Source organism: Bombina bombina, chromosome 6, assembly GCF_027579735.1.
Source record: "Bombina bombina isolate aBomBom1 chromosome 6, aBomBom1.pri, whole genome shotgun sequence".
NCBI lineage: Eukaryota > Metazoa > Chordata > Amphibia > Anura > Bombinatoridae > Bombina > Bombina bombina.
Window position 1 is genome coordinate 283,001,730 of NC_069504.1, and position 14,197 is coordinate 283,015,926.

At 37.3% G+C, this 14,197-nt stretch overlaps 1 protein-coding gene across 1 annotated transcript in view; it reads left to right on the forward strand.

The window, feature by feature from the left end:
* Positions 1 to 14,197, forward strand: part of FGD6 (FYVE, RhoGEF and PH domain containing 6) — a 269,170-nt gene that overhangs the window by 171,420 nt on the left and 83,553 nt on the right. The window contains exons 9-11 of the mRNA XM_053716891.1: positions 10,262 to 10,312; positions 12,149 to 12,207; positions 13,422 to 13,493. Coding sequence (XP_053572866.1) covers positions 10,262 to 10,312; positions 12,149 to 12,207; positions 13,422 to 13,493 — 182 coding nt within the window. The remainder of the gene's footprint in view (positions 1 to 10,261; positions 10,313 to 12,148; positions 12,208 to 13,421; positions 13,494 to 14,197) is intronic.

Consider the following 14,197-nt stretch of genomic DNA (forward strand, 5'->3'; position numbering starts at 1 on the left):
AGGAAAATCGCTGCCCGGTGCTGGAGCTACCAAGCTAAGTGTATCTGCTATAAACTTTTGGTATCTGTTTCTCCAGCTGTTGTTTGTATTGCATGTCATGACAAACTTATTAATGCAGATAAAATTTCCTTTAGTACTGTTACATTACCTGTTGCTGTTCCGTCAACATCTAATTTTCAGAGTGTTCCTGATAACATAAGAGATTTTATTTTTAAATCCATTAAGAAGGCTATGTCTGTTATTTCTCCTTCTAGTATACATAAAAGTCTTTTAAAACTTCTCTTTTTTCAGATGAATTTTTAAATGAACATCATCATTCTGATACTGATAATGGTTCTTCTGGTTCAGAGGTTTCTGTCTCAGAGGTTGATGCTGATAAATCTTTGTATTTGTTCAAGATGGAATTTATTCGTTCTTTACTTAAAGAAGTATTAATTGCATTAGAAATAGAGGATTCTGGTCCTCTTAATACTAAATCTAAACGTTTAAATAAGGTTTTTAAATCTCCTGTAGTTATTCCAGAAGTGTTTTCTCTCCCTGATGCTATTTCTGAAGTAATTTCCAGGGAATGGAATAATTTGGGTAATTCATTTACTCCTTCTAAAACGTTTTAAGCAATTATATCCTGTGCCATCTGACAGATTAGAGTTTTTTGGGACAAAATCCCTAAGGTTAATGGGGCTGTCTCTACTCCTGCTATATTTTTAGCGGATGTTGCTGCAGCTTCAACTTTTTGGTTAGAAGCTTTAGCGCAACAAGTAACAGATCATAATTTTATAGCATTATTATTATTCTATAACATGCTAATAATTTTATTTGTGATACCATCTTTTGATATCATTAGAGTTGATGTCAGGTATATGTCTCTAGCTATTTTAGCTAGAAGAGCTTTATGGCTTAAAACTTGGAATGCTGATATGTCTTCTAAGTCAACTTTGCTTTCCCTTTCTTTCCAGGGTAATAAATTATTCGGTTTTCAGTTGGATTCTATTATCTCAACTGTTACTGGAGGGAAGGGAACTTTTTTACCAAAGGATAAAAAATCTAAGGTAAATTTAGGTCTAATAATCGTTTTCGTTCCTTTCCTCACAACAAGGAACAAAAGCCTGATCCTTCATCCTCAGGAGCGGTATCAGTTTGGAAACCATTTCCAGTTTGGAATATATCCAAGCCTTATAGAAACCTAAAGCCAGCTCCTAGGTACCCATGAAGGTGCGGCCCTCATTCCAGCTCAGCTGGTATGGGACAGATTACGTTTTCTTCAAAGAAATTTGGATCAATTCCGTTCACAATCTCTGGTTTCAGAACATTGCTTCAGAAAGGTACAGAATTGGCTTCAAGTTAAGGCCTCCTGCAAAGAGATTTTTTTCTTTCCCGTGTCCCAGTAAACCAGGCAAAGGCTCAGCATTTCTGAAATGTGTTTCAGATCTAGAGTTGGCTGGAGTAATTATGCCAGTTCCAGTTCTGGAACAGGGGCTGGGGTTTTATTCTATCTCTTCATTGTACCAAAGAAGGTCAATTCCTTCAGACCAGTTCCGGATCTATCAATATTGAATCGTTATGTAAGGATACCAACATTCAAGATGGTAACTGTAGGACTATCCTGCCTTTTGTTTAGCAAGGGCATTATATGTCTACAATAGTTTTACAGGATGCATATCTGCATATTCCGATTCATCCAGATCACTTTTAGTTTCTGAGATTCTCTTTTTAGACAAGCATTACCAGTTTTGTGGCTCTACCGTTTGGCCTAGCAGCAGCTCCAAGAATTTTTTCAAAGGTTCTCGGTGCCCTTCTGTCTGTAATCAGAGAACAGGGTTTTGGTATTTCCTTATTTGGACGATATCTTGGTACTTGCTCAGTCTTCACATTTTCGCAGAATCTCATACGAATCGACTTGTGTTGTTTCTTCAAGATCATGGTTGGAGGATCAATTTACCAAAAAGTTCATTGATTCCTCAGACAAGGGTAACCTTTTTAGGTTTCCAGATAGATTCAGTGTCTATGACTCTGTCCTTGTCAGACAAGAGAAGTTTAACATTGATATCAGCTTGTCAAAACCTTCAGTCACAATCATTCCCTTTGGTAGCCTTATGCATGGAAATTTTAGGTCTTAGGACTGCCGCATCGGATGCGATTTCCTTTGCTCGTTTTCACATGCGACCTCTTCAGCTCTGTATGCTGAACCAATGGTGCAGGGATTACACAAAGATATCTCAATTAATATCTTTAAACCGATTATACGACACTCTCTGACGTGGTGGACAGATCACCATCGTTTAGTTCAGGGGGCTTCTTTGTTCTTCCGACCTGGACTATAATCTCAACAGATGCAAGTCTTACAGGTTGGGGAGCTGTGTGGGGGGTCTCTGACGGCACAAGGGGTTTGGGAATCTCAGGAGGTGAGATTACCGATCAATATTTTGGAACTCCGTGCAATTTTCAGAGCTCTTCAGTCTTGGCCTCTTCTGAAGAGAGAGTTGTTCATTTGTTTTCAGATAGACAATGTCACAACTGTGGCATACATCAATCATCAAGGAGGGACTCACAGTCCTCTGGCTATGAAAGAAGTATCTCGAATTTTGGTTTGGCCAGAATCCAGCTCCTGTCTAATCTCTGCGGTTCATATCCCAGGTATAGACAATTGGGAAGCGGATTATCTCAGTCGCCAAACGTTGCATCCGGGCGAATGGTCTCTTCACCCAGAGGTATTTCTTCAGATTGTTCAAATGTGGGAACTCCCAGAAATAGATCTGATGGCTTCTCATCTAAACAAGAAACTTCCCTGGTATCTGTCCAGATCCCGGGATCCTCGGGCGGAGGCAGTGGATGCATTATCACTTCCTTGGAAGTATCATCCTGCCTATATCTTTCCGCCTCTAGTTCTTCTTCCAAGAGTATTCTCCAAGATTCTAAAGGAATGCTCGTTTGTCCTGCTGGTAGCTCCAGCATGGCCTCACAGGTTTTGGTATGCGGATCTTGTCAGGATGGCCTCTTGCCAGCTGTGGACTCTTCCGTTAAGACCAGACTTTCTGTCGCAAGGTCCTTTCTTCCATCAGGATCTCAAATCCTTAAATTTTAAGGTATGGAGTTTTGAACGCTTGATTCTTGGTCAAAGAGGTTTCTCTGACTCTGTGATTGATACTATGTGACAGGCTCGTAAATCTGTATCTAGAGAGATATATTATAGAGTCTGGAAGACTTATATTTCTTAGTGTCTTTCTCATAATTTTTCTTGGCATTCTTTTTGAATACCGAGAATTTTACAGTTTCTTCAGGATGGTTTAGATAAAGGTTTGTCCGCAAGTTCCTTGTATGGACAAATCTCTGCTCTTTCTGTTCTTTTTCACAGAAAGATTGCTAATCTTCCTGATATTCATTGTTTTGTACAAGCTTTGCTTCGTATAAAACCTGTCATTAAGTCAATTTCTCCTCCTTGGAGTTTGAATTTGGTTCTGGGGGGCTCTTCAAGCTCCTCCTTTTGAACCCATGTATTCTTTGGTCATTAAATTACTTTCTTGGAAAGTTTTGTTTCTTTTGGCCATCTCTTCTGCCAGAAGAGTCTCTGAATTATCTGCTCTTTCTTGTGAGTCTCCTTTTCTGATTTTTTATCAGGATAAGGCGGTGCTGCAAACTTCTTTTGAATTTTTTACCTAAGGTTGTGAATTCTAACAACATTAGTAGAGAAATTGTGGTTCCTTCATTATGTCCTAATCCTATGAATTCTAAGGAGAAATCATTGCATTCTTTGGATGCTGTTAGAGCTTTGTATTATTATGTTGAAGCTTCTAAGTCTTTCCGAAAGACTTCTAGTCTATTTGTCATCTTTTCCGGTTCCAGAAAAGGCCAGAAAGCTTCTGCCATTTCTTTGGCATCTTGGTTGAAATCTTTATTTCATCATGCCTATGTCGAGTCGGGTAAAACTCCGCCTCGAAGGATTACAGCTCATTCTACTAGGTCAGTTTCTACTTCCTGGGCGTTTAGGAATGAAGCTTCGGTTGATCAGATTTGCAAAGCAGCAACTTGGTCCTCTTTGCATACTTTTACTAAATTCTACCATTTTTGATGTGTTTTCTTCTTCTGAAGCAGTTTTTGGTAGAAAAGTACTTCAGGCAGTGGTTTCAGTTTGAATCTTCTGCTTATGTTTTCATTAAACTTTATTTTGGGTGTGGATTATTTTCAGCAGGAATTGGCTGTCTTTATTTTATCCCTCCCTCTCTAGTGACTCTTGCGTGGAAAGATCCACATCTTGGGTAGTCATTATCCCATACGTCACTAGCTCATGGACTCTTGCTAATTACATGAAAGAAAACATAATTTATGTAAGAACTTACCTGATAAATTCATTTCTTTCATATTAGCAAGAGTCCATGAGGCCCACCCTTTTTTGTGGTGGTTATGATTTTTTTTGTATAAAGCACAATTATTCCAATTCCTTATTTTTTATGCTTTCGCACTTTTTTCTTATCACCCCCACTTCTTGGCTATTCGTTAAACTGATTTGTGGGTGTGGTGAGGGGTGTATTTATAGGCATTTTAAGGTTTGGGAAACTTTGCCCCTCCTGGTAGGAATGTATATCCCATACGTCACTAGCTCATGGACTCTTGCTAATATGAAAGAAATGAATTTATCAGGTAAGTTCTTACATAAATTATGTTTTCTATAGAGGATAGTTGTTCTTTTAAGGATCCTATGGATAAGAAGCTAGAGGCTTACTTAAAGAAGATGTACATCCATCAAGGATTACTGTGGCAACCTGCGGCAAGTATTGCTACAATTGCGGGAGCAGCAGCTTATTGGTGCATCCTTGTCTGATCTGATATGAGAAGAGATTACGATAGAGGAGATCCAAGATAGGATCAAAACTCTTAAACTGGCCAATTCCTTTATCTGAGATGCCAACATGCAGGTAATTAGACTGGGAGTTAAGATGTCTAGCTTCACTGTTCTACCTTGCAGAGCTCTGTGGTTAAAATCTGGGTCAGCTTATGTGACTTCAAAGGCCAAGCTTTTGTCTTTACCTTATAAAGGTAAAACTTATTTGGTCCTGGTCTGGATCCACTAACAAGTAGCTTCCATTTGTGGTAGATTTCACAGGAACATCTGTTTCAGGGCACTTGCTTCCTGAGACCTTCCTGGGTGATCTTGACTACGGACGCCAGCCTGTTAGGCTGGGGAGCTGTTTGGGGTTCTCTAAAAGCTCTGGGCCTGTGGTCTCGGGAAGAGTCTTCTCTTCCCATAAACATCTTGGAGTTGAGAGCAATCTTCAATGCCTTGACAGCTTGGTCTTAATTATCTTTAGTCCGGTTTATCAGATTCCAGTCGGACAAGATCATCTCAGTGGCTTACATTAACCACCAGGGAGGACCTTGGAGTTCCTTGGCAATGAAGGGGGTGACTCACATTCTGCAGTGGGCGGAAGCTCACGATTGTCTCCTATCTGCCATCCATATTCCAGGAGTGGACAGTTGGGAGGCGGATTTTCTGAGCAGACAGACTTTTCATCCTGGGCTGTGGGCTCTCCATCCGGAAGTGTTCTCACGGATAACACTGATGTGGGGAGTTCCAGAGTTGGATCTGATGGCGTCTCGTCAAAGCGCAAGCTTTCAAAGTACGGATCAAGGTCAAGAGATCCTCAGGCTGCTCTAATAGATGCTCTGGCAGTTCCTTGAAATTTTGGTCTTGCATATATATTTCCTCCGTTTGCTCTCCTTCCATGAGTCATTGCTCGTGTCAAACAGGAGAGAGCATCTGTAATTCTCATAGCTCCTGCCTGGCCTCACAGGATCTGGTTCGCGGATCTGGTGAAGATGTCATCTCTTCCACCTTGGAGGTTACCTCTGAGGAAGTACCTTCTAGTTCAGGGTCCATTCCTCCATACAAATCTAGATTCTCAGAAGCTGTTTGGAGATTGAACGCCTAGTCCTGTCTACATGTGGTTTTTCTGAAGCGGTCATTGATACTATGATTCAGGCTTGTAAACCTGTTACTCGCAGGATTTACCATAAGGTATGGTGTAAATACCTTTTTTGGTGCAAAACGAAGGCTTTCTCCAGGAGCCGGATGAGGATCCCCGAATTTTATAGAAAGGTTTGTCAATCAGTACTCTGAAGGGTCAGATTTCTGCACTGTCTATTCTTTTGCACAAACGTCTGGCAGATTTACCAGATGTTCAAGCTTTTGTTCAGGCCCTGGTCAGAATCAGGCCTGTGTTTAAACCTGTTGCTCCTCCTTGGAGCCTTAACCTAGTTTTTAAAGTTTTGCAGCAGGCTCCGTTTGAGCCGATGCATGTTGTTGATATAAAATTATTATTTCGGAAGGTTTTGTTTCTCCTTGCTATTTCTTCAGCTCGCAGAGTTTCTGAGGTTTCAGCTCTGCAGTGTGATTCCCTGTACCTTATTTTTCATACAGATAAGGCGGTACTTCGTACTAAATTGGGGTGGTGTTGGATCGAAACATTAATCAGGAAATTGTTGTTCCTTCTTTTTGTCCTAATTCTTCTTCTCATCAGGAACGTCTTTTGCATAACCTGGATGTTGTGTGTGCTCTAAAATTTTACCTACAAGCTAATAAAGATTTTTGGTCCTGTTTGTTGTTTTCTCTGGAAAGTGTAAGGATCACAAGGCCACTTATACTACTCTTTCCCTCTGGTTAAGAGGTATGATTCATTTTGCTTATAAGACAGCTGGACAGCAGCCTCCTGAGAGAATTACAGTTTATTCAACTAGGGCTGTCTCCTCATCTTGGGCTTTCAAAACTGAAGCTTCTGTGTAACAAATTTGCAAGGCGGCAACATGGTCCTTTTTACATACTTTTTCCAAATTCTACAAATTTGATAATTTGCCTCGGCTGAGGCCTCTTTTGGGAGAAAGGTTTTTCAAGCCGGTGGTGCCTTCTGTTTAGGTCCTCCTGCCTTGCTCTCCCTCCCTCTTCATTCCGTGTCCTCTAGCTTGGGTATTGGTTCTCATTAGTAATTGGAATGATGTCGTGGACTCTCCATGCTATAGGAAAGAAAACCAAATTTATGCTTGCCTGATAAATTTCTTTCTTTCCAGGCATGGAGACCACATCCCCGCCCCCTTTTTAAATTATTATTCGGCAGGTTTTTTTGAGTAAACCTCAGGCACCTCTCTATACCTTTGTGTTTCTTCTTTTTCCATTTTCCTTTAGCTGAATGACTGGGGATTATGGGTAAGGGAAGTTACACTTAACTGCTTTGCTGGGGTGCTCTTTGCCTCCTCCTTCTGCTGGCCAGGAGTTGAATATCTCACTAGTAATTGGAATGACGTCATGGACATTTATCAGGTAAGCATAAATTTTGCTTTTTCTACATCTAATACATTATATCTTCTCTTTCTGACTGGACCCATAATGTTAGTTTATTGCAAAGGGAGTAAACAAAACAATACAAGTTTTACCAAATAAGGCAGGTGGTAGATTGAGTCTGTCCAGTAAAAAAAATGCAGTAACATTATAGTTATACAGTAACAATTTTTATATAACTGCATGTAATTGACACTACTATAAAGAAGAATATGCACAGATACTGATCTAAAAATCCAGTTTAAAACCTTTTAAAAACTTAATTAGAAGCTCCTAGTTTAGCACTGTTGATGAAGTTAGTCTGGGACACCCACTGAAAGGGGCTGAGAAGCAGGGAGAGCAGACACCCCCCTCCCCTGCATACGAAAAGACCCATTACACAAACAGGAGAAAGCAAGAATCTGTAGACTTTAGTCTACATCTGATACTTTGGGGCTTGATTAGGAGTCTGAAAACCAGCATAATGTTATTAAAAAAATAAGCAAAACTATACATTGTTACAAAACACTCCAAGATGGATTATATAAATGGATCGCCTACAAAACATTTATGCAAAGAAAAAGCAAGTGTACAGTGTCCCTTTAAGGGCACCCTTGGTTTACTTTTAATAATTGATGCACAGGATTTCATTCTTTCTTTCTTTCTTTATATATATATATATATATATATATATATATATATATATATATATATATATATATATATATATATATATATATATATATATATATATATATATATGTGTGTGTGTGTATATGTGTATATATATATATATGTGTGTGTGTGTGTGTGTGTGTGTGTATGTATGTATGTATGTATATATATATATATATATATATATATACTGTATATGTATGTATGCATGTGACGAAATGATGAAAATAATTCAGTTATTGTTATACAATGATATAAGTTTGTTATAAGCAATCAGTTTTGTTTTTATTTTTTTACCCAAGTGCCTAATTCAGAGTATCACCTGACACATAGTTTTGCAAACCGTTTTTTAAGAGAACTTTTTAAAATTGTAATATCCATTTGAGTCATGAAAGAAGAAGTTTTGCAGAGACACCTTATGTTAGAAATCCAGATGCAATCTGCCAGTAATATAATATAGGTAGATGTGTAGGGGAATGGTGTTTGGAGATTCTGGATATGTACAGTATCACTGGCAGATATCGGTCATTGCAAAAGCCAAAACAATGGTATATATCTAGATAAAGCATCCCTCATGTTGAAGGTTGTTGATATATAAAGTTCAGTTTATATTTCTTTGATCAACAATATTTCTAAAAATGTGTTCATCCGCCCTCCAGTGTGTCCCCTGTGGTGAAAAAGTTGTACATCCCTGCCCTAGAAGGAAAACTAAAGTTTAAAACTATTTATAATGAGCTTTGTGTTTCCTAAATGACTTTAATCTGTGTTGTTTTCTTTGATCTTCTGTTTGTTCAATTTGAAGACTGCTTTTGTATATTTAATATTAGGGTTGCATTACCATTTTTTTATGACCGAGTACAAGTACCGATACTTGTTTTCAAATACTCGCCGATACCAATTACCAATACTTTTTTGTTTTAATGTCATGTGACAGTTTACCAAGCACAATACAGACTAATTATTTAAGATTCCTTCTTTATAATTATAAAGGACTGTAATTCAAAAGACATTATGAAATAATAAAACAGTTTTATTTATCACAAAGTTCACAGAACATGCTTATAAATAAAAAATATTACAATAAAATATTAAATTTAAAGGGGTGATGCAATTGGGTTGTAGGGCTGTTATATAACATCAATCCGACATTTGTATGGAGGTTCGACTCTAAGCTGAACAGTCTTTCACTTTCCACACTACTGCATGGGGCAAAAAGATATTTTTGTGCCATTTTAGCCAAAGCTGGAAATCTGTTTATTAACTGCCCAGTACTTCAGGGGTTTGTCTGAACGAGGTACAGTGAGTGATCTCTCCTACAATAATACAAATAACAGCAATTTGTATTGGCAGAACAGTAGCAAACAATTTTTAGTTTAGTCTCCACTCCAGTTTAAAATGAAATGGGAACATGCAGTTTGAAAAAAACGCCACAAGATAGCATATGGGTAGGAAGTGGAGGTATCGGTTTAAGCATCGGTGCATTTGCACGAGTACAAGTACTCATGCAAATACTTGGTATTGGTACCGATACCGATACTAGTATCGGTATCGGTGCAACCCTATTTAATATTATTTTCTCTATTATTCCTAAAACTCTCAGATCCCATGAGAGATGGCTTTGATTGACACTGTCCATACAAGTGTGTCCATCCTTGAACCCCATATAGATCCTATCTGATCATTCTGTCCACCAACTAACACAGGAAATGAGGGGAAGGAAGTTTTTAAATTGGATGAAAAAATATTATAGACAGTCAATGGGGTTCCATAGTTTCCTATCATTATAGATAACGGTTATAGTGATGCTTTGTCCCTCTGCTGGTAAAATTTGTTTTCTAATTTTGCTTTTGGCTTGAAGGAGTGAAGTCCTGGAATTATGAAACCTATGTTGATTCCATTACTAACTATAATAACCATTGCCAATCGGTGGCAAATTCGTTGTCATGGGAACATCAAAACATAATGTCAAGTCTATGTTATAAATGTATTAGTGGCAAAGTATTTTTTGGTGATGTGGAAGTATAAAATCTGTGATTACCTGTAAACATTTTAAAAAAGAGAAATCGTGGGATATCTTGAGAATTTTTAGTCAAGCTGCACATGGAAATTAAATGGTCATTCTCAGTACTCAGTTTAAGGAGATAAATGCAATTTATGCTGGAGTAGATTAGAATTTTTATGTATATTTATAGCTTTAGTGAGAAGTTGTATAGTCACTAAAAGTGTATATACAACCTCATACAAGAAAACATTGTAACAAACCTTTTTTCTTTTTGTTTACAGATTATCTTAAGAACCTCACAGATGGATCTTCTGATTATAGCGATACACAAGGTAAATATGACTTCTTCTTCAATAGTCAACAGGAAAATTACATTTCTACTCCCTTTCATAACTGATTGAGATGCAAACGTAACATAAGGTTATGCACCGATACAGGAGTCAACAGTGCTGCTTTTGAGACTGTAGTAAAATCAGAAATCATCAAACTTGGCCCTCCAAAGGTTTTGGAACTACATTTCCCTTGATGCTCAGCCAGCATATCAGCTGGCTGAGCATCTTGGGAAATGTAGTTCCAAAACCTCTGGAGGGCCAAGTTTGAGGATGTCTGCGTGTAGTTTCTATAGCAGTTGCCCTGACAAATGACAAAATGCCATCATCTCCCACAGACACAGTATATTTAACTATGTCATGTATCTAATAATTTAGTGCAACCATGGTCTTCACCTATGTACTAATAAAACTATAAACCGCCATAAACAAGTTAAAATTAAGCTTAAAGGGACACTGAACCCAAATTTTTTCTTTCATGATTCAGATAGAGCATGACATTTTAAGCAACTTTCTAATTTACTCCTATTATCAAATTTTCTTCGTTCTCTTGCTATCTTTATTTTAAAAGCAGGAATGTAAATCTTAGCAGCCAGCCCATTTTAGGTTCAGCACCATGGATAGTGCTTGCTTATTGGAGGCTTACATTTACCCATCAATAAGCAAGCATAACCCAGGTTCTCAATCAAAAATGGGCCGGCTCCTATGCATCACATTCCTGCTTTTAAAGTAAAGATAGCAAGAGAACAAAGAAAAATTGATAATAGGAGTAAATTAGAAAGTTGCTTAAAATTGCATGCTCTATCTGAATCATGAAATAAAAAATTTGGGTTTAGTGTCCCTTTAAGCAACACAATAATTAAATGATTGCTCCACTGTTACCTTGTTTTTTATTCTTTAATAAATCATTTGTAATCATTATTAAATATGCTTAAAAATATTTGTGTATAAATAGTAGTTACATGAATGATTTAAAATTAAATGCATGCATAACATTTGTATATAAAGTGTGTTACTAAAAATACAAGAAGCTATGGTCTAGATGCATTAAAGCAGTGATTTTTAACCTTTTTTTTTTTTGCCGTGGCACACTTTTTTACATTAAAAAATCCTGTGGCACACCACCATCCCAAATTTTTAAAAAAATCACACATTGTAGCCTAATACAGCATATATATATATACACATACACACAAACACACACATACTGTATGTATTGTGCTGTTATGCCATGCCTCCTACAAACTACCCCTGCACTGGGAGTAAAAAACAAGCAAAGTTTAAAAAATATGTCACACTGTTGTCAGTCTGCCGTGGCACACCTGAGGATCTCTCACGGCACACTAGTGTGCCACGGCACACTGGTTGAAAAACACTGCATTAAAGGACCAGTCAACACAGTAGATTTGCATAATCAACAAATGCCAGATAACAAGACAATGCAATAGAACTTAGTCTGAACTTCAAATGAGTAGTAGATTTTTTTCTGACAATTTTAAAAGTTGTCTTTTTCCACTCCCCCTGTACCACGTGACAGCCACCAGCCAATCACAAATGCATACACGTACCATGTGACAGCCATCAGCCATTCAGAAATGCATACACACTTATTCTTGCACATGCTCAGTAGAAACTGGTGACTCAAAAAGTTTAAATATAAAAAGAATGTGCACATTTAGTTAATGGAAGAAAATTGGAAAGTTGTTTAAAATGGCATTCTGATTAATGAAAGTTTAATTTTGATTGAGTGTCCCTTTAAATGTGTTGTTAATAGCAGGTGGTCAAATTTATAACTGCAAAAACCTCTAAACTCACTTTGGGAACTTCTCTTTTTTATAGCTGCCCTTTCTGTTGTCATAGAAGTAGCTAACCACGCCAATGATATCATGAAGCAGGGGGTAAGTTTTACTGCTGAAGATCAGCAGCTTGTGTGCACATTTTCTGTCTGCAGGTGATAAAAGTTTGTCTCTGATTATTCACAGAAATGCTGTGTTGTCTGTGCATTTTATTAACCGATTAACATGGGCTATGATGCTCTCTAATTACTTGATTGTGTAGCAATGAGTTACAACCTTCTCTGCTATCCAAGAGATTAATCTGTAGCAGCTGAGTTAGTTTCAACTATGTACCACTGTTAAAGGGACAGTCTACTCCAGAATTGTTATTGTAAAAAGATAGCTAATCCCTTTATTACCCATTCCCCAGATTTGTATAACCAACACAGTTATATTAATACACTTTTTACCTCTGTGATTACCTTGTATCTAAGCCGCTGCAGACTGCCCCTTATCTCAGTGCTTTTGACAGACTTAATTTTAGCCAATCAGTGCAGATTCATAAATATCTGTACGGCATACACAAACTAGTGCTCTCTAACTGTGAAAAACTGTGGTAAGTGGTGACCTTCAACGGCTTAAAAATTAGCATATAAGCCTACCTAGGTTTAGCTTTATACAGAATACCAAGAGAACAAAGCAAATTTAAAGGGACACTGAACCCAAATTTTTTCTTTTGTAATTCAGAAAGAGCATGCAATTTTAAGCAACTTTCTAATTTACTCCTACTATCAATTTTTCGTCATTCTCTTGCTATCATTATTTGAAAAAGAAGGCATCTAAGCTTTTTTTTGGTTTTAGTACTCTGGACAGCACTTTTTTATTGGTGGATGAATTTATCCACCAATCAGCAAGGACAACCCAGGTTGTTCACCAAAAATGGGCCGGCATCTAAACTTACATTCTTGCATTTCAAATAAAGATACCAAGAGAATGGAGAAAAATTGATACTAGGAGTAAATTAGAAAGTTGCTTAAAATTTCATGCTCAATCTGAATCACGAAATAATTTTTTTGGGTACAGTGTCCCTATAATGGTAATAGTAAATTGGAAAGTTGTTTAAAGTGTCATAGCCTTTCTGAATCATGAAACTTTCATTTTGACTAGACTGTCCCTTTAACTGAACAATATATACTGTTAATGAAGTGTCTGATAATACTGTTAATGAAAAAGCTTTCCCACCTATGGCAAGAAGTGACTAAAATAACTTTGTTCTGTGTATACTTTGCATTATGTTGATCTCAGAAAAGCAACTTTTTTGTCTCTTCTATTTAAAGGATAACTTTCAAAAACTAATGCAGATCCAATACAGTCTGAATGGTCATCATGAGATTGTGCAGCCAGGAAGGGTAGGTATAGAAAAGGGATAATGGTTTGCTGTATGGGAGATGTTTTCTAGCACATAGAGTATGATTTGCCATCTTGTCAGTAAATATTAACATGGGTGTTCTTGTAAGATCTTGGCGCTTCTCATCTTTTGATTATTCTGTCTGTCTCATTCTTTCTCTCTCCATTCTGGTTTGACCTCGTCTCACTTATGCCTAATTCCAGCAACTCATGTGTATTTCCAAGTAAAGTTCACTGGCTGTAAATGACAATATCACAAGCTCTGCTGGGGGTAGGGAACATCTGCTAAAAGCCTGGCAAAGAAAACCTTTATACTGTATATTCAGGATGGGAACGTGACTTATTTTGAGAATGAATTTAATTTATTTTGAATGCCCTTTAAATTAAACAAAAGACAAACACTGACTGTAATGTCTCTTTAAGGAATATAATGGTGTGAGTCAGTATAGTGGGGAAAAGGGGGTGCAGAGGACATAGGGCAATGAGGGTAATGTGCAGAAGAGAGTTTAAGAGTTTGGGGCGCAAATAAATGCTGCAACTAAAGAAATTGGTTGGAATAAGTTACTATATATTTATAATTTGGTCAGTTCGTTATAATGATAGACATATAATTGGTAAATATTATCCTTTATTTTAATATAAGTTTATCTATAACAAGTTGATCTATAAAAAGTACACAAGTTCTTCTAAAAACAGTTCATCGGAA